The 21130-nt window shown below is 38.8% G+C and overlaps 1 protein-coding gene across 5 annotated transcripts in view; it reads right to left on the bottom strand.

Moving 5' to 3' along the window:
* SLC25A13 (solute carrier family 25 member 13) overlaps positions 1–21130 on the bottom strand; it is a 106764-nt gene that overhangs the window by 66978 nt on the left and 18656 nt on the right. For all 5 annotated transcript variants that reach the window (XM_052801829.1, XM_052801820.1, XM_052801805.1 and 2 more), the window contains 3 exons: positions 14521–14574; positions 9825–9967; positions 3134–3249 (listed from right to left, as the gene is read on the bottom strand). In XM_052801829.1, coding sequence (XP_052657789.1) covers positions 3134–3249; positions 9825–9934 — 226 coding nt within the window. In that variant the 5' untranslated portion in view covers positions 9935–9967; positions 14521–14574. The remainder of the gene's footprint in view (positions 1–3133; positions 3250–9824; positions 9968–14520; positions 14575–21130) is intronic.

The following is a 21130-nucleotide window of genomic DNA, read 5'->3' as shown; positions in this document are numbered from 1 at the left end:
TACCCAACCATCTTGCCTTTTTTTAAATGCCATCTAGTAAAGAATTTCAAAGGGCTCTGCTTCTTTAATGAGGCATTAAAATACAGTCATACGACAAAAAAGCAACTCTACTAAGTCTCTTAAACCCCTGGACTTACATTATCAGCTTTTATGTGCCTGTCAACACTCAACAGTAAGAAGCAATGGTTTGCTCTTTGCCTCGAATTTAAAAGCCAGCTAAACTTCCTCCCACTTTCCTGCTGAGAGCTTTAACTCCTTGCAAACTGTCAAAGCTTTGACACTTCAGCAGCAGATAAATCTACGACATGATGCAACAGCCAGGTGTAGTCTCAATCAGCCACTGGCCACTAATTTACTAGTGGCCATTTCATTCACCTCACAAAGCAATAAACTAGAAATACTTCCCACCCACCCCCACGTACCCACACCGCTTGCGGATCAGCCCTTTTAAAGACATGCTAGCTCTGTCAAAGAACCAGGTACAGTTAACCTGTAACTTGGAAGAAACATTTTAAATTGTAGAGATGTCAATACATGGCTAAAATGCAAAGGCATTTCCAACCCAGAAGCTGAAGTAAGAGTGCAGCATTTTTCAAGAGAAGTAAGTGCAAAGTATTAAATACTGGAACTCCTTTACCCAGAACTTTTCTCTAAATATCCACAGCCTGGACGTGGCATTCAGTGTAAAAGCTCATTGACGCAAAGCCCATTATTAGTTTGTTTTACAAAGGTGCCAAGCTAAGTGCACCTGTGGAAGAATAAGATTTGGATGAATTGCTTAGTAGAAAATGTGAAGTTCACAGCTGGGAAGCCCTATATTCTGTTCGGTATAAGCTAAAATATTTATACCATTATCTCAGTATACAGAAAAACAATGACTGCACAGATAAGCCATGCTGTTTCTTTGCAACAATAAATTGAGATACAGACTTATAATGGCATCCTTGAGATACTACACTTAACAGCAGTATAGTGAAAAGCGATCCTTTCCCTTTTCTTCTGTTCCTTTCACACTGTAATTCCACAGTATACAAACCCCCTATTTAAGTCTCCTAACCTTGATAAGGACTTGATCCCACGCTCATGCAAGTCAATGGAAAAAGATCTTATAATTAACCTCAAAGACTCATGACTGAGGCACTGAGTGGCAAAGTTACAGGACAGTATTGTAATAATTTATCCGTGAAAATATTAGGGGGGGTTCATAGTGGGGGGGAGAGCTTTTTTTCTTATGATAGAAAATAGAAACTAGCTTTGTCTAAAGGTAACCGTTTCTGCTGAGAATGCACAACACTGAGACAGCTCTTACATCCTCCCCACTCCAGGCATTTGCTGGGGTGGTAGCCACAAGGTACTATACAAAAGTTACAAATGCATTTATACTTTCAAAGGGGGAGAGGAAGGAATTAAAAAAAAAAAAAAAAAAAAAAAAAAGCTATCTGAGGTTCTGCCAATGTTGGGATGTCTCCTCTTTCAAATACCTTAAATACAGCCTGGCATAGGAGTTTCTCTCATCACTAGAAAGACTTCAATGGACTTCAAATGCCAAACAAATCCCTTGACTCACTGTGTCAAACCCCAAGGGAAGCATTTGCCAGTAGAAAAAATACGAACAAGAATGCCAAGAGTTAAAAAGTTAAGTCGGACTGATTCAGCATTCAGATCAAACGACTACAGTTCTTCCTAGGTTATTAACGAGCGCTCCAAGCAACCAGAGGCTGTGATGCAGACAAGAACCTGCACATCACAGGCATTCCAAGAACCCTGGTTTGTCTGCGCTGGAACAAAACCTCTGCAAAATATGCGTGCCCTCTTGATTTAAAAGCATGCCATCTCTCATTACCTCTCTGTCCATACACATGCACAAGACTGTTAGGCACAAAATACTTCCTTCATCAAGGTTATGATCAGCAGAACTTTTTCCTGAAATTCTTTCAAATCTTTTAGCATCTGTAGTAATTTTTAAAAAGCTGTTCTAACAAGTAATATAGCACACAAAAAGCACATCTTTCACAACCTCAACAGACAACCGAAATAATGAAAAACCAAAATAGACAAAAGAAGAGACAGCAAGTCTTCTCACCAGCCGCAACTTCAAATACAGATTTTTGGAGATGGTAGAAGGAATACTGTGATGCTTCAAGCAATGGTAACAGGATCTTGTCAGTTCAAATGGAAAGGGAAGTTATTTTTTAACTGAGCATAAAACATGTGTGGGGAACACTAGCAAAAGACAAAGGACATGTGAACCATACATTTCAGAAAGACAAAAAAGCCAATGTCATCCAACTTTCCTTTTACTTAAAACTGTTTAACAACAAATTAATAAAATTTGAGACATATGGATAACCATGTCCAAATGTAGCAGATTAGAAATAGCAATTTTATCCAGTGTAGGTATTTAGGGCAAAAAAATCACCCATACTTTTTGAAGTGCAACCTCAGTGTCCGAAGTTATTAAAACCTGCTAATTTCTGAATCCTTCTTCCAGACAGAATGGCCCTTATCATTAGGCAGGTGGCAGATAATCCTGCAGATATCAAAAGTTGTCTGTATAGTATCTAGAAATAAACAGTCCCCATAATCAAGTTTTAAACTGGCCTGAGTATTTCTCATGTTGTCAGTGCAAACACCACACCTCCAATGCACAGCTGAATTTTTTTGGGGGGGTGGGGGGCGGTTGAGGGGGCAGGTTAATAATGGATTTATTGCTGTAAAATCTCACAGAAGAAAGTGAAAAGGAAGACAGCTTGAAATATAGCCAATTTAAACAAAAAATAATTCAGGGTAATTTCAGACTCAACATTCACCCAAGTCTTCTGGCAACTTTCTTGCGGTTTTACAATCATTTCCTATAGTCACCTTTCACTGCTGTTCTGAAGACCTGCACAAGCATGTTGGGGAAGAGAAAAAGAGAAGTGACAAGGTCTCCAGAGAAAACCATGAAGATGACCATGACCTCAACTTCATATTGTGCACATGTAAATGATTAAAAAAACTCAGCCAGGAAGTTGCTTGGCACTAGTGTAGTTCCACTACCAATCACTGTGTTTCCTACAGCAACAGATGGTGAAGTAGTTTGGCATAAGTAGGAATTTTTAAATTAAGAGTGTACATTTAATAACAGTCTTACCAAAAGTAACTTCTCCTTTGCCAGTCTTGTCAAACAGCTGAAAGGCTACTATGAACAATGCATCTGGAGCACACAGGACTGATTCAAATGCCACAAACTCTTGAAAGGATATCAACCTAAGGGATGAAGGAAAAAGCAAGAGCTATGAAACCACTTGCTCGCAGGAAACTGAAATACAATATAACATAGATTATACAGAAGAAGTAAGATCACAACCAAAATGTGTACAAAATGTTATCAATAGGGATTAAAATTTATCCTAAAATGCCCTATCACCAATACCGTCAGGAGGCCTTTATATCGCTAGATGGAAGTGACTTTGTTGAACAAGGAACTATTCCTCTCAGCAAGTCACAACAGAACATAAAATAAGCAAAGCGCTCAGCGTGGCTACTCACCTCAGCTTTAATGTCTAAGTGAACTGCCCTCTGGGGGAGCCTACCTCCCTCCACTGGCAAGACAGAGAGCCAATAAAGATAGGAGTAACTTCCCTCAAGACTCAGTACTTAAGGCTTTTGGAGACCTACATGCTGCCACTCACTTCAGAAGGAACCGATTGGAATGTATTATCTGTTTGCTAGCAACTTATTAGTCATCCATTGCAGCCCTCCAGTCCTGCGTGTTGAGTCACAAATTTCAAGCAGTAGTCTGCACATCACTCCTCAGCCCAAGAGCAGTTTATTCAAATTCATCATTACAGCCAGGTTCCCAATACATGAGCGCAGTAGCAGAACACAGATAAAAGCAGAAGTGCCCTTCTTTAAGTTAGTTAATAAGCAGAAATACATAATTAGACAACTTGGCATTGTTTCCAGCAGTAGATTGGCTACAGCAAAGACCTTGAGCAGTTCTAATTTCTCTGGGTCACACCCAAGAGTTCAAATGGAGATCAAACTCCTATTCTTAAAGAGGCAAAGGCCAACCATTCTTCTGTTATGCTACTTCTTTAATGTCTAGGTTGTACAGTTTAAAATGATCTTCAAATATGTGGCTGCAGGGCCTGCTGGCAGTCTGGGAGGTTTAAGATTGCCCTCTCTCGAGGCTGCTTTATGTCAGCGTAGCAAGCGCATAGCTTTAATGGGTTCACATGGCAGTAGCTGGGGAACAAAGACTTATTTCTGAGAAGCACAAAATTCAGTGTAACAAATGTCAAGAAACACATACAATTATTTTTTTTTTATTAGAAACTAACTATATCCTTAGGACTTTGACTCAAAATGACACTGCAGACAGTTCAATGAAAACTTCCACTCAGTATGCAATAACAGTGAAGAACAAAGTGTTTGAATAGGTTGGAAAAGACATTCTATCAAGTTATGACGACCCACGACTGTACAGCAATTTCCAGCCACCCTGTCTTAAGGGAATTAATTTCAAGTCACACAGAAGTGTGCTTGCTGCATGTCAGCAGCCAAACATCCATAGGGTAACAGAAGTTGATTTCCGTGAAGAACATGAAACAAGAAGATGAACAAAAGAGGACATTAAAAAAAAAAACATGGCACAGAGAAGGCCAAAAAGCTGTTCTACTTTACCTCCCTCAATATATATGCACTAAATAAAAGTAAAAGAAAGCATATGTAGAGTCAGAAATAGTCTAACAAATAACTAGTTAAAGGAACTTGCCACCGTAGGTTATTATGTAGTGTGAGAAATAAATAAAGAGAAACCTCCTCAGGTATTCTTAATATTAAGCTCACAATTGATGATGCCAGTAAACATATAAGCATGCCTTAAGCTTTGCTGGCAAAGAAGCCAATGACTCGCTACATATGCACGTTAGCACATGGGCAGGCCATCAGGTTGTTTATTTTAAATTCCTTGGGAGCCCTCAGTACTCCCAACTGTTAGACACAGAATACACAGATACTCAGTCTTTAAATGGAAGAAAACTTCCATCTCTCCTATGCCAAAAGAAATCTAAAAAAATGCAACATTTCCTGCAATTTTAAACCAATATATCACAAGCTACTTAGTTTTCCATTTATGCATATTTATTGTTACTATGGGACTTACAGGTTATAAAAGCTCATTATTATCCATTATTATTGGCTACATACCTGACAACTTCCACAACAGCAGATACAAAGCACTGAACTCTTCTGTCCCAAAGATTATAAAGCCCACACAGAGAAAGAACAAAATAGACAGCAGGCAACAAGACTCTAGAATAGGATTGTTTAGAATTAAAAATCTAAAATATCTGCTAACAGCATTTTGATAAAGATGCTTTTTGTGTGAAACAACAACCAGCATATGTCCTTACCAACAGATCCCAACACAGTGATGACAGCACAGAAAAGAAATACAGCACCTATCCTAGCAGAATCCCAGCACCACGCTAAGAACATACTCCATGTTATCAGGCCTGGATTTGATTAAAACTCCATGTATTAACACTGCTACAAGATTTTATGCTGGTAGAAGCATTCTTTGTCAGTACTTGCAAGTAATAAACCCCCCTAATAAGTCAGAGAGAGATGCTTAAAATAACCCCATATCCATTTTTAAAAACAATTATTCATAGTACTAGGAAGATTAAAAGTGTACAAATTGTGTGGTTCTAGCCAGACTGTTAAAGAAGAGACATTAATATCTGCTGTGCCAGCTGAATTCAAATTAACCCAATTTTTACATGTTAATTAAACCAGCTATTTTCTTCTTATTGTATTTTTGCTCCCTAAGTAGACTAGCCTGCTAGTGATTCCCAACAGATCTATTCTAGCAACAATGACGTATTCATTTACTTCTATTATGACCATACAATACAGTAACTGAGCAGTAATTTTTCACAGTCAATTACACGTGTGATTCTTAATGCTTAAAGATGCTGAAATAATGTGTACTGCATAGCCATATGCTCACTTCTCTGTACTGCACAAGGGTAGTTGCCTGGGTAACACATTTTCTCTCCGGTTTAGCATCACCCTTTTGGGTTTAGCACAACCCTTCACTGAATATCATTAGGTGTCATTAAACAGCACATATTAACATGGACTTCAATATACTACTTAAGAGTTATTTTATCTACCTAAACAAGTGCTCATTTATGTTACAAAAGCAGAGAAAAGCCTAGTGATTTTAACAGCACAAAGAGAGGAAGCTGAAATGTTTACAAAATTTTACTTCAGTCTTGAAGATATCCTGCCCAACTGGTCAAAGTCTTCCTTCACCTTCACATCCTCGTTATCAGTCCCAATATTGGCATGATTTATTCAGGAAGGCTGAAATTTTGATATTTTAAAAACATCCATACACAAGAGCTACAGTCCAAACATAACAACTGGGTATGGTGCAGCAACCCCACTATTTACTAATCTCTCCTTTCTTCCATGCTTCTTCTTTTGGTGCTCACACCCATGGAATCTGGGCACCACATAGGCATGATGCATTCCCACCAAAGAAAGTCCGTATGTAGCCATGCAAAATAAAAAAAGCCATCACCCACTGTAATAATACATACAAATGCAATGATGAAGAGGTTTCTTCAGAAATCAATGCATATGTTTTTACTGTATCAGCAATTTAAACTTGATAGCATAATGGGACACAAATTGAAGCTACATCTATTATTTTATGCTGCAACCTAGGTAAACTAAGTATAGTATAAATTGATGCATTAGAGTATAAATTTATATCCAATAGTAACGGAAAATGCTGGCATTTCCAGGTGTTATTTTTGAATAGTTTGTCCTTTCTAAAAATAAAGCATACAGTATTTCTCAGTAAAGTGTTGGTTACTACAGTCCAAACAGAGATGTGGAGTTAATACTTATTTTGTTAGACAGATGTTTAAAAGTACAACAAAAGACTGAAAAACAGTATGTTATAGTAGGCAGGATGGAAAATGCCTGGCCTGTTGCTGACAGGTCTTAAGAAAGCCAGTGTATTTTGGCAAAGTCTCTGATCCAGCTGAAGCCAAATGAAGCATTGTTTTGGTACTAAAATTAGGAATGAGAAGCTTAAGGCCAGAAACCCATCAAAGCCCTTAAGTCCGTTTCATACAAACTACAGCCATGCAATATAAGACTTAAAAAAAATCTGTATTATTACCGATCTACTAATTTGAAAGGCTTCTCTGGCAATCAGCAAGAAAAGCATTTCCTTTTCTTAAAGGAAATCTTAAAAAGATGCTTCCGTAAGAGGTCAGAAGGAAAGTCTACCTCCAAATAACCCTATGCCCTGACTTAAGATGGAGGTAAAACTTGCTTCCGAGGCAACAGATATTCACTGAATGACAAAGTCTGCCTTAAGAGATCTCGTACCTTTGTCACACTAATGGCAGCTCCTGTAGATAGCCTCAAATCCTTAATCTCTGGCAATGCAGGAATTGTGCTAGAGCTACATGAGAGATTTTGTCCACAGCAACCACAGTCAGATTGTACATAAGAGGTACTGTTCTTTACACTCCACACTCAGGAATTCTTCAGCTCTGGGGTAAGCAACTCTTTGCCTATTTGTTTGCTCTGCTCATGAGTCAGAAGCTCTTGTGCTATCTGCCTTTCACCCGAGTGACTTACCCATTTTAGTATTCCTCACTGATTACACTCGGTACCTAACTTCTCATCAAAATCAGAAGGAATTAAAAAGCATTTTTAAAAGTGCTAGGAGCAACCCTGGTAGTTCTGGGCTGAGAGAGTGGTCATGCTCACCAGTCATGAAGAAGAGATGCTTCTTCAGAGCAAAACAGGGATCCAAGACAGTGGATAAATGCTTCTACAAATATCCTAGCAGTATTTTCAGAACTGCACTACTTTAAGCCACTAACACTATAACAAAATTAACTTCGTCATTGCTCTTGCAAGCTACCTTCTACTTTATACTAGAAATAAAGCTAAATTATTGAACAGACTCTCATGACCTTAAACACGTGTAAGTCCCTAAACACTGACCAGCCTATTAAAAATGAACACTAACAAAAGCAGTTTTGTACTTCACTTTAAAACCAGGAGCTCTGGACTGCCAAGCTGGAAAGAATTCAATAGGAGAAGACCAGTAGGTCCTATTGCCATCCCTAGGAGATTTCATTCCAGGAACCAAAAAGCAATTGACCCTTGCTTCAGACGATCACTGCAAATTACTTTATACACCACTAGAACAAGATACAAACGCCTGGCCACATGGCAAAAAAATGCTACAATGCCAGGGTAGAGAGAGATGGATGCTAATCACTTTCTTAACTTTCTCCACTCTTTCACATATTAGTACAGCAGCTAAACAAGAAGGCAGCCTGAATACCAGAAAAGACTCTCCAAAGACATGTTAGGAACATGCAGTCCCTTGCCACTGCACAGTCTGGACTGCAGAAACAGTCCTTACTCATGGCAGAAAGCAGCAATTAGAAGCCTCAATACTACACCGCAAAACTCCTACAAGTTCATGCCAAGTTATGAAATCCCAACTTGTCAACAACTTCACATAGGCTACAGTTTTACATTTTGCTCTTCCTGACACCAGCTTCTGCTTGTGAGGGAGATCCAAATCACAAGGTATGGATTATACTCTCAATCTTCTTATTACAAAATGGATTTGAAGCCATGTAATTTGGCAAATGCCGTTTTTGCAGGCATCAAACCAAGGGAAGAAATCTGAGAAATGTTTAATGTTTTCAGTCAAACACTACCTGAAGCCACCACTTTCTTGCTGCCATCATGCCAATGTTACCAATATGACTTTTTACAGAATTCTTTCACCAAGGGTAACAATCATCACATTAACTCATCTGCAAGGTTTAAGGTACCCAGCTGCCAAATACATGAGGCTGGCTGAGCAGAAGAGAGCACAGAAACTGTTGCAAAAGTTCTCAGTTATACATGCATCTGTTCCCTAGGAAGCCTGCATTCTCTAGTCATGCTTTATTTATCTCACATTTTATTCTCTGCAACCACTGATATGAGTCATGCCTGAAGTTTTCTGGTTTCTAAAAATGCCACAACTACAGACTTTAAGTCCATAGCTAATTATTCTGAAGTTTCTCTAAAGATACTTTAAAGGCAGGGTTAAAAAAATGCATTCATATGGGTGAAGAGACAGCTTGCCCGGGCAAGTACCAAAAGCAAAAGCTAGGATTTCATTAAAGAAGGGGGAAGATGGAGCGGTAGCTAATCTTGCCTATTGGCAAAGCCAGCCTTTCAAATGTAAACCATGTGCAACCAACTTCACTGCTGTCTTCCCAAGACTGCAAAGTGGCTCCCTAAATACCTTAGTTGCTCCTCCTCCCTCTTAGGGGAAAAAAACAGTGGCAAAAACCTTTAACAGTGCTATGGCAAAAAAAAGCTGGGGCACTTTTTTATACGGTCTCTTCCTACACCATCTAAACTTATTTTGGACTGCTATTTGAATGTGTTTGTGACAGATACATACAGTAAACAGAGACAGAAAGACTCATGAAAGGAAAGGAAAGCAGGAGTTAGGGGAGCCAGCCAACAAACATGAAAGGTTCAATGAGTTAAAAATACATAGTAGATAGAAAATGGTTTGCTCAGCTAAATGGTACATGCAGCCCAAAACATATTTTCTACTCTTTCCACTTAAAAGATACTGTATTCCTTTATGTATCTGCAGGCAGAAAAAAGCAAAAAAAACCCCAAACCAAACCAAAACCAAACCCCACCACCCTTCAGGCATCAAGACTGTTTTGGAAGAATGGTTTTGTATTTTTTAAATTAACAACAGAAAAAAAACCACTTACCCATCTTTTGTCTGATCCACCACACCTGCAAGGAGCTGTACAGTGCTTGCATTAGGCAAACCATCTCCAATTATCTTCAGGTACCGTGTGACAAAGTCATTAGGAGACATGAAGAATTCACCATTCTTCTCCACACTTGCATACTGTTAAATGAATACAACATTTAGTGCCTCAAATACATCCTTCTCCAGGCATTTATTACCACCACCCATAGTTTCCAATCAGGAGGAGGCTTACGTTACAGCAGATGACAGTTCTGCTCTGAAGAACCTACAGCCTACACCCAAACAGGAAAGAGTAAGTGGGGAGTACTCAAGCAGCTGAAGGCTTAGCTTCCCAGCCAGAAGAGTGGCAGATATATGATTTTTTGTTTATCATGTCAACAGTTTCTCCACAGTAGTCTAGAAATGCTCCAGTACTGAATGTTTTTTTGAAGTAGAACATGAAGCACACGCACGTTTGCTAACATGCATGTGGCATTTCAGGCCTACTGAACTCTGCCAGCAACAGGATACTCCAGCATATCTTATTTATCTGAAATGACTCCTTTGTGTAGCCGTTCCACTTCAGGATGAGAAGGCAGGTTTACACCCACGAAATGACATTGCAGTGCTAGTGGAGTAAACGATCCCACACCTGGGGTGTCCACCTGGGGGTGCTATTTTGGAGGAATGCCACCGCATCACCTTCAACCACGGCTGCTCCCTAAGTAAAGGAGAACCTACAGACACTCCTCCTTGATTGAACTGCTGAAAGGAGGCCGGAGAACAGCATTTGCAGGAAAACGTAACAGAAAACAAGAACTTCCGACAGTTCACCACACTGCAGAAACAAGAAGAGAGGTCCAACACCTTACCAAACACCGCCGGCATATGTTACTCCCACTTTATACCATAGTTACTGGCATACTAGTCCAGAAAACAGCTATTGACAGAACTAGGCATATTCGCTCCCAAGGGAAGCCTCCAGTAACATGTCACATACCAAGGAAAAGGAATATTAAAATATTCTGAAGATAATACATAAATAAATAAAATTGCCTTTGCTATCATCTTTACCCTGATTCCTCAGTCACCCCTCAAAGTTTAAAGCCCTCATTTTCTGTAGAAGGGTAAATTTGAAATCAACCCTAAAAATGTTTTTTAAGGAAAGAAAAAGGATAAGGACAATAATTAAGAGGAAAAGAAAACCCAGGCAACATTTGCAGAACCATGTATTAGCTTTAAGGGAAAAAGGTCTGTCTTGGGATAACAAATGTGCACTGAGAACAGGAAAGCAACTGTTAATTTCTTTTTTTTTTTTTTTTTTTTAAGGCAAGGTAGGATGATAAACCATTGTTGCAGCTCCCCACAGAGCATTATCCACACTGAAGTAATAAATAAATTAGATGCCTATTGCTATGTTGTAGCGTACTTCAAAAACACAGTTTGTTTTACATTGCTATGGCTCTGCTAAGGGAAGGAAACTGCCAGTTTTCATTTCGTAGAGCCACACTGGTGCCTGCAGAGTACCGTTATACCTGCTGCAGGTATATAACTCTCAGAGGGATGCCAAAGTGTAACAGTAAGTAGATTATTTTCTTCTAGTGTTATATAAATACAGTCTTCAGGTACAGCAATATCTTCAAGAAACAAGGCTTCAGAGAACCAAGCCCAAACAAAACATAACTTGCTTTGGCATCTATATATTGGTTAGCATTTAAGGATTCCTGTTTCAATAGACACTGTTTGTAACACAAGCTTTCTATTTGATACACTGCAAGGAATTTTGAATTGTATACTTTTATAAGGACTAGCAGATCAATTGATTTCAATGTAATCATTTGCAGGGAGACAGAATCTTTCAGAATCCCAGCCTCAGAAACTTTTAACACAGCTGCTATTGAGAAACAAATCAAATAAGTCAGACAGCCTATGCTTCTATATTTCATTTTTTTCATCCAGGCTAACCCCCTGCTAGGGCACTCAATAACAGAAAACAGCATAAGGTTTCAGTGTCCCCCCGTTTCTTGTCATTGTGATTTACTCAAGTGTATTTGAAATCCACTCACGTACTCTACACTACATATAGAAAATGACCTTGGAAAATGTCAGCTTGATCACTTTGACTAAAATCTAATCTCTTAGGGGTTATGGTAGAAGACTTAGAAAAAGTAGAGTTACTCTTGGAAATTATCATAACAAAAAGAGAAAAACATCAATTCTATTGGTTTTGGAGGAGAGACATTAAAAAAAATGGTTCTTTACAATTGTGTTTTTCCCCACTTTGGCAATTATACCCACTGAGAATTTGATATTATACAATAGTACGTAATGGCTTTTTGGTAACTTATTTACATACATTTTAGATAGTCAAGTATTAACCAGTTCAACCCCATTTTAAATAAGATTTGCAAACATTTTATTGAGGGTTTGATGTATTAAATACACTAAAAGTTGACTGTAATCAACTGTATTTAAACTTCTAGCTTCGTATTTATTTCTACTATTCCTACTTGGCAATCATATTTTTTAATACTTAACTGAAGTAGAAAGAATGGCTGTCAAGTTATTTTATAAGTGAAGATTCCACAATCTGCAGAAGCAACAGGACAATTTCTGTATTACACTGAACAAAATGTTTACCTCATATTTCATTACTTTACTTTACTGAGACCCCTTCTTTTCAGTGGAAGGGGAAGCAGAAAAGGAAGAGAAAGGAGCTGGAGGTGGTATTTAGTGAGCTCAACCACAACCCATTCAATCCACCAAAACTGAAAGCTGAGGGAGCTACAATCTTTAGAAACACCAGAGAAGTGAATACCTACAGGCAGGTAGGAAACAATTTTCACACTATTCTCAGCAAACCAACCAACCAACCAACCAACCCACCCCACCACAACCGAGTGCTGCCTTGCATTGCAGAAGGGACCAGGATTCTCTCTACTGTGTTTACTCTCTTCCTCAATGCTGCCACCTTCTCAGGTCAGCAGTCGACTCCCCGTCTGCCTTTTCTGCTGCCTTGCTCCTACTCTTCAAGCATTTACCTCTAAAATCACATTATCCCATCCTTTTTCAAAAGTCTTTTTGCTCTCCTGACAGACACAAGTTCCGGGACTTCATAAGTTAAATCCTGCCTTCCTCAACTGAAAATCTGATTTCAGAGCTATAAATACTGACAGTATATGACAAAGCTATAAATACTGGCAGTATACATAGTGACACCCACACGTATTGTTAATAATAGCTCACAAGGGACAATGGAAAACATGCCAAGAAGTGCACGGAGAGTGGGGCATGATGCTGGAAAAAGGGAAGGTGGAGGGAGGAACTTGGAAAGATATGAGCTCTCTGAGGCACTCAACACCTTCATAATAATAATTCAGATACAACAGCTCCCTGTAGCACTGTGGCACCTACCTCAAATATATTCTCCAGGCCCACCAATTCCTGTTCTCTTTTTTCATACCAGACTACCAAACTAATACAGACACTGTACTAATAAATCTTCGGAAGGTTAGGAATAGTTATTTAGATTTAGGAAATGGGTCAAAGAAAGCCAATTTCCAGCAAAACATTAAAGCACACTTCTCCCAAGTATACAAGCAAGTACACAAGTCATTTCTTTACTTGCACACTTCTATAGCAGGCCAACACAGAAGGAATTCATCGTGGTTTAACCCCAGCCAGTAACTAAGCACCACGCGGCTGCTCACTCACCTCCCCACACCCAGTGGGATGGGGGAGAGAATCAGGAAAAAAAGAGTAAAACTTGTGGGTTGAGGTAAGAACAGTTTAACAGGACAGAAAGGAAGAGAATAATGATGATGATGATGATAATAATAATAATAATAAAATTACAATAATCATAAAAGGATTGGAATATACAAAACAAGTGATGCACAATGCAATTGCTCACCACTCACCAACCGATGCCCAGTTAGTTCCCGAGCAGCAATTCCCCCCAGGCCAACTCCCCCCAGTTTATAAACTGGGTATGACATCCCATGGTATGGAATACCCCTTTGGCCAGTTTGGGTCAGCTGTCCTGGCTGTGTCCCCTCCCAACTTCTTGTTGCCCCTCCAGCCTTCTTGCTGGCTGGGCATGAGAAGCTGAAAAATCCTTGACTTAATATAAACACTACTTAGCAACAACTGAAAACATCAGTGTGTTATCAACATTCTTCTCATACTGAATCCAAAACATAACACTATACCAGCTACTAGAAGGAAAATTAACTCTATCCCAGCTGAAACCAGGAGAGAATTTTATTTAAATAATAAATATGGCCACCACTTCACAAGGTGATCTTCCCAACACTTCTACAAATTATAAAAGCAGAGATAACCCTGAAGGAAGGAAGGAAGCAAGGATGGGAGAAGAAAGTTTACCACATGGTCTAACAGCAAGGTGTCTACACGAACATTTTACTATGTGTAGGAACAATATAGAAACTCCCACCACATTCTCCGAACAAAGCGGGTTTTTTCTAAGATAGTAATACTTCTTCTGAGTCAATACAATAATCACTCAGGAATATATCTGACTTCTTGGTGAGCATTGTTCAATTCTGATAATGGTATTTAAGTCTAACATGGTAATAATACAGTGAATGATTAATGGTTGGAAAAACTATCAAGAGTTGTATGCTGCAATAAAGTAGCAAAAGATATAAAAAATTCAAGCAAAAAGAGTAAAATATTTACTTTATACATACCTTCAAAAATATTGTTTTCAACTCAGCTGGATCAGCTCTCTTGGTTAGAGCCACCTACAAGTAAATACAATTACATTAATATGCATAATCTATAAAAAAGATGTCAAAGTGCCATTTAAAAGGAAGAATTCGAACAACAGAATGAGTGATGAAAATAAATGTTCACCTTAGATAAATTAGGTACTACTTTAGCTGGCCATGCTTATTTTACTCATTTCACATTTACACTAAGTTATTCAACATTTTTGTTGTAACTGCTTCCCTTATGCAACCCTGCAATTCTTAAACAAGCGCACATTAACAAGTCATAAAGACATTCAAGTATCAAATCTTTTCAACATACCTCTCTGCTGGGATTCGGCGTTATACCCTCTTTACCATATAGATTTTTATACTTCCAACATCTTTCATCTAAGGATTTCAGAGTACCATACGCAGCCCCCAGCTGATAGATGGCAAGAATAAAATACTCACACTTACAAACATGTCCAAGAAAACAACTCCCTAAAAGGCTGAATTCCAATGTAATTATTTGGTTTATTGGTACTTCTACTTCCTACTTCTAACATTTTAAACTATTTAAACTTACAGTGTAGACCTTTTTGATGAGATGAATTCAGGAAGCACAGTATCTACACTTTTCTGCAGATCAGACAACTAGCCAGTTTCCAACTAAAATCTAAGTTATACGTTTATCACCACAAACCCAAAGAAATAGGATTTTTTTTCCCCAAAACACTCAATTAAAAAACTTTCTATATCCAGTACGGAGAGTAAGCCCATCACTATTTTCCTTGTTGACATACCATGCCATCCATTTGCTGCTTTTGGCAGTAAGTGGATTCATCCCCTCAGTCTGTGCCTGCTATAGAGTTTCCCTTTCTTTCTTCAGGATACTTTGATAAAATCTTGCTTGCCAACATAATAACCATCATCTGGTAAGTCAATTCAGCACATAAATCTATTTCTAATTAAAAAAAATTACTTTGCAAGCAAACCTGGATTTTCAAAAAACTTGTGAAAACATCTCTGTAATGGGGAATAAACAGCCAAAGGGAAAGACGTAAAAATCTTACCCTCACCTAAGACTTAAACATCAGAAATGTTATCAATGAAACATGACCAACTACTTTCTTGACTCTCCAGAGTAATGGTAGACTGTAAAAGCGAACGTGACTGCAAGTGCATTTCTAGTAGCACACTAGACTACTGCAGAAAATGGTAGGAATCTGTATAAGTCTGTACAACAGCATTATATCCTCACACGTACATTTAATGAAGAATCTTTAATAAGTTTGTCCTCACCCTAAATGGGTCATTTAAAAATTAAAAAAAACCCACCAAAAAAAACCCTAAAAAAAAAAAGACAAGCAAAAAAATCCCCACAAAAAAACCCCAGAGTATTTTAAGAAAAGTGTATGAATAAGGTTTCTTATAAAATTCTAGAAGGTTTTTTTAAAATGGAAAAACCACACCTGAAGTTATGCTAGGACTCAAATGACCGAGTCCACAGCTAGAGTCCCAATTCTGTGTTTGCACAGAAATCCGTGTGGAGGCCGTTGCAAAAAATCAAAGTGTAATTGTGAAGCTGGGAATCTAAAAATGTGTATTTTCTAAAGTACCAGCTGTCCTAAATGTAATCACTGTGTAGTAAGCAAAGATTTAATTTAAGCTCATTTGTAAAAATCTGGTACTCTAGAGTAATTGGGAACTGTGGAAAGAAAAAACCCCACCATTTCTATACTGCTGCAATCCAGAATCTTGCCACTATATAGGCAAACAAAAGACACTTCAAACACCTACAGGCATTAAAAATAAATCAGTATCACACTTCATCTGCCTTAAAGTTTAAATTTTATACTGTCCCAGAAATCTAAGCCTAAATAAACCAGAGATGAAAAGAACAAAGGGGTACATGCTGATAGCTGAACTTACACTCATTTTCCTTTGGTTTCACTGACATTAATATTTTGAGAAACTCAGGAGACAAAATGTGCTCACAGCCCAGCTGCCATTTTTCAGCCCCCTTTTGATTATAGGTTGGTGGGTTTTTTACAGCAAGTTTCTTTCAAACCATATACTGAAAGACAGGTTGAAGCTGGTCAGGTCAATGAATGCATAGAGGCACTGCAGAATAGCAGCCCAAGCAGTGGCTGTGGACCACAGCTTCCCTCCATTTCCCACTGTCTACTTCCACATTCTTCCATTTCCCGGGAAATAGGATAGGAAAGGGATGGTTAGCACCACATTAATTGGTTTGTCCATGTGTCATCCACCAATGTCCATTTTGAAAGGTGTATTTGACCCTAATATAAGGAAAAGAGCCTCTATTACATTATGTTACAGCTTCAGGAGGACCAATGCTAATGCAGCCATACCAGTCCTAGAAGAAGTAGTATTTAATTTAGCCTTTCATCCATCCCCAGCTGTGGGCAAAGCTGAAGCTGCACACACAGACACAAGAACTGATCCCGATGACAGGCGTTACTAGCAGATTCCCCTTCTGGAAAAGGTCAAAATATCACTTTCAATACCATTCCGAAAATTGTTCCCAGTTACGTTAGCAGTTGAAGGTGGGCTAAGTAACCTGATGCCAACAAGACTGCAAGCCAACAGGTAGTGTGCCTGATGAAAAGTGACCCACAGACACAGGCTGCTTCTCCTTCAGTCAACTCAGATGATATTTACTGACTTTCATATAACTGGGCTTAGGTGATGTGTTTTGTTACCGATGTGTTTTGTTACTAAAAAGCCTTCTGCATTTTACTTTATCTTCTCTCCATAAGAAGCCTGAGAGAAAACCAGCTATGAGCTGGTAGGCATGACATCTCTCTACTTGCCTGAGGAGGCATTTGATAAAACAGATCTGAGGGAAATAATGTTTGTTACTGCTCTTCACAAAGAGATGCTTTGTAACAGACACTAACACTTAAAAAAACCCAGTAACTTTTATTAAGTAAGGTTCAGTGAAGAAATCTCTCCAACAAACAACATTTATTTTTAAAATAACAGGAGACAACAGGGAGTACAGAAACTAAAGTGCAGGATTATAACAAAGTCAGGAAATGCTACAGAAGAGACCGGGATAACGTACAGAAAATGTCAGCAGGGATTTTCATTCCTAAGGTAGATACTTGGAAGTTTTAGCCAACATATTATGTGTATATGTGCATTATAATGTATACAAAGAACCAGCCAGCACAGGCAATATAAGAACTGAATTTAAAAATGCTGAAACCCTCCCATTAGCAATGACGTTCAGCAAAGGGAAACAGAGGGTGCACAGAGAAAGGGAAAGCTCTGTGAGGGACAGTAACACACAGGTTGATTTGCACACTGGAGCTGTTCATATCCTTAGACTCCCTTGCACCTTCATCTTAATTTCAGCCCATTTTCTCCAGCAGAGCTCTTTTCTCCTTGCTGACTTATGCTCAATTTACAGTGACATGCATTTTCAGTCTCACTTCCACCCTCAATAACAAATGCAAACCAACTCTTCCCAGAAAAATATAACTGTACAACAACGCAAGAAAATAGAATCCATTGGGAATCAAAGAAAATTATATTACATTTCCAATCAAATCTATTAATATATTTGTCATACACATGGCAGAAGGAACAGGTTGTCAGATGGTATATGGTATCAAGAGATACAAAAGGACTAATAAAGTAGTGAGTGTGCTCCACCCAGTAAAGAACAACACCACAGGTGAGCAAGAGAGAAAAAGGGCAGTAGGAAAATCGAAATTAATGCCAATATAGCATTAACCTAACGGCAAACATAAGATGTCTGACCTTCTCACCTTTATGGTAAAGATCACTTTAGTAGCCATTGTTTGGATAGAGTAGAAAGGTGATGGGGATCCAGGAATACCTGGGAATTGCTACAACATTCCAGAAAGTTTATTGGGACAACAGCAAGTCCTAACCAAAGATAAAGAGTTGTTTCTTCCTCACGGTTTGACCTGAATAGAGCTCAAGCGTGAAGGAGAAAGTTGATGGAGGTAAAGATGTCCCCCTCTACCCTGATGATCTTTAAAAACTCCTGACACCAAGCAGGTAAGATGCTGGAGAGCAGCCATTCTCCAAGCAGAGAACCGGAGCTGTGGCAGGGCTGCCTCGCTGCTGGGCACTAGTGAGCTCAGTCTGTTTAATTCTAGAGAACACTATCTACAGGCACATACAGAGAGAAGATGTTTGATGAAAGGCCTAACAAGTGATCACAAGCTCTAGTAGCTTCATGTTGAAATGTAGACTATTTTTTAAAAGTTCTTCCATTCTTAAACACGACTAAAGAACGCAATGTATTTGGCACCACTAAAAGACCTCAAATCAAGATTGAAACCTCGTGTATTCTAGAGGTATTCTTTAGTTTCATCACAAGTTATTGAGTCCACCTGTAAGACTCAAACACATGTGGCCCAGTTTATTTAAGAGGTCAGATTAGATCACTGTAATGTTTCCTTCTGGCTAAGAGTATACATACACACTCAAAATGTGCCACTCCAAAGGAGATCAAACCAGGGTTTGACCTTACATTCCTGTTTAAATGAGTGACTGGAATATTGGAAACCAATTCAAGCGCAGTTACTGGCCAAGATTGAATTCAGACCAGAATTCTATTAATACTGTGTAAGTATTATGCTAAAACAATGCTCCAGTTTGTATATTAATAAAACTAACTTGCTTACTTAGATGAGAATCACCCTTCTTCCATATTTACACTAGTACTACCACAAACATACACAATCATTCTTCTAACCTAGCAACTCCCCTTGGTCACTTTCCATCATCACACACAGCATCATAAGTTACAACAGTGTTCTGCATCAACATCTGTCCAAGGCACTGTCTCCTGTTTCAGCTGCCCCAATAACTGTTTTTCATTAGCCCAACAAGCTTCAGCATATTCTCACCTCAGCAAAAGCACTGCCATTCCTTCTGCTCAACAGAATCCAAGTAAAAGAACTTGACTGTGATCTGCAATGGAAAGTGAACTACACAGAACTCAGCATCACGGGAAAGTTTGCAAGCAAGATGTGGACCAGTTCACCAAGCAGGGAAGCAGACAACTGCAAGGAGAGCTGGCACAGAATGTAGATCAAAAAGACGTTCTTGCCAGACCTCCCTAACGGTAAGCTGAGTATTTCTCCTAGGAAAATATAATCAGATGGCATTTGGCATACCTACCCAAAGGCTTAGGGTAAGAAGCACTGTAAGAGAAGCTGGTAACTACTAAGCAGGTACATTCAGCCTCATCAGTTTGAGCACAGTCACCCTGAGACAAAAACATTTATTTTCTAAAAACAGTTCTCATCCTCAGAGTCGAACATCACATTTTGCAAAAGTGTAACCCTACACTAAGTAGCAATTACTGCATTCCTTTATCCAATAACACCTAGCTAAGCTAAGAAAAAGAAATATTATTAACACTAATCAACGAAGTCTTTTTAGATCCTACAGGCTGATTCAGTATGCAGAGCTACCGAATAAACATTAATGAAACTAGACAGTTGCGCAGAGACTACTCCATACAATGGTGAAGCAGAACAAAATTTGCTAGCTAACAGAGACAGCAAATCTCAGGCAAAACTATTCACATCTATCTTCACTCTGTCACAATTATAAATCCTGGGCAATTCCCAGTTCAGCTTCTGCACCATGGTAAGTGGAAGTCTCACTTCCCCCAAATGCATCAAAGCTAACAGACTACTTTATTGGGCAATCAGCTGCTAGCTTTGATTCTACTTTCAAAGTCCCAAAGCAAATGCAGCTGGCTTGTTCGTAAGATGGTTCTTGCACAAGGAGATTCCCAATAAACCATAGTATTTTTGCACACAACCTGAGGACCAACACACAGTTATCAATTACATATACACAGGAAAATGCTTGTCCAGTTTGTCCAATGCTTCCAAGTAGGTACAGAAACCAATGTGGGAGTAGTGTATATCTTAAGGAAAACTGCTACAAGAATTTCCAAGAATAGCTAATTAATGCTACGTAAAAAGACACTTAGGCTGTGTACTTCTACAATTTTCCTACTTAAAGATCTGGAAAACAGAAGGACCATATAACTAGCCCGATACTAAGGTAAAAATAGCTAGGCATTGTCATTGCTCAGCAAAATTGTTTAATAAAAGGAAAAAGCATCATACTGTGACCAATACTATCGACTCCAAACTCTAAGCATGTATCAGAAGATGCAGTTAGGAACAAACCGGACTATTAGTTTGTAGTCAGCCTCTGGACTAGGACAAGGATGCAATTGCTGTCATTCCTACAACAAAACATGATGCACTACACGACAGTGAGAAACTGAACCTGAAACCAACTCTTTGTGAAAAACAGAAATTTCTCTTTCACTTGTCATGTAGGCATCAGAAAAAGCTCAGCTCTCCAATCACTTTACCTACCTACCTATCATAAACAGCTACAGTACTCTGACTGCAGCAGCCCATCTTCTTCCTCAAACTAATATTCCCTATTGTCTCATATCTCCTCTGTAACATGTTTTCACTCAGATGATCTTCAGGACTGTGATGGAAAGATACACAAGCAAGCTACTTCGCTACAGCCATTATGTAATATTTACATATCCCAATGTATCTCA

The sequence above is a fragment of the Harpia harpyja genome, chromosome 1, assembly GCF_026419915.1.
Source record: "Harpia harpyja isolate bHarHar1 chromosome 1, bHarHar1 primary haplotype, whole genome shotgun sequence".
In the NCBI taxonomy this organism is placed as follows: domain Eukaryota; kingdom Metazoa; phylum Chordata; class Aves; order Accipitriformes; family Accipitridae; genus Harpia; species Harpia harpyja.
The sequence above is the reverse complement of the archived record's forward strand: the minus strand, read 5'-3'. Positions and strand labels throughout refer to the sequence as shown.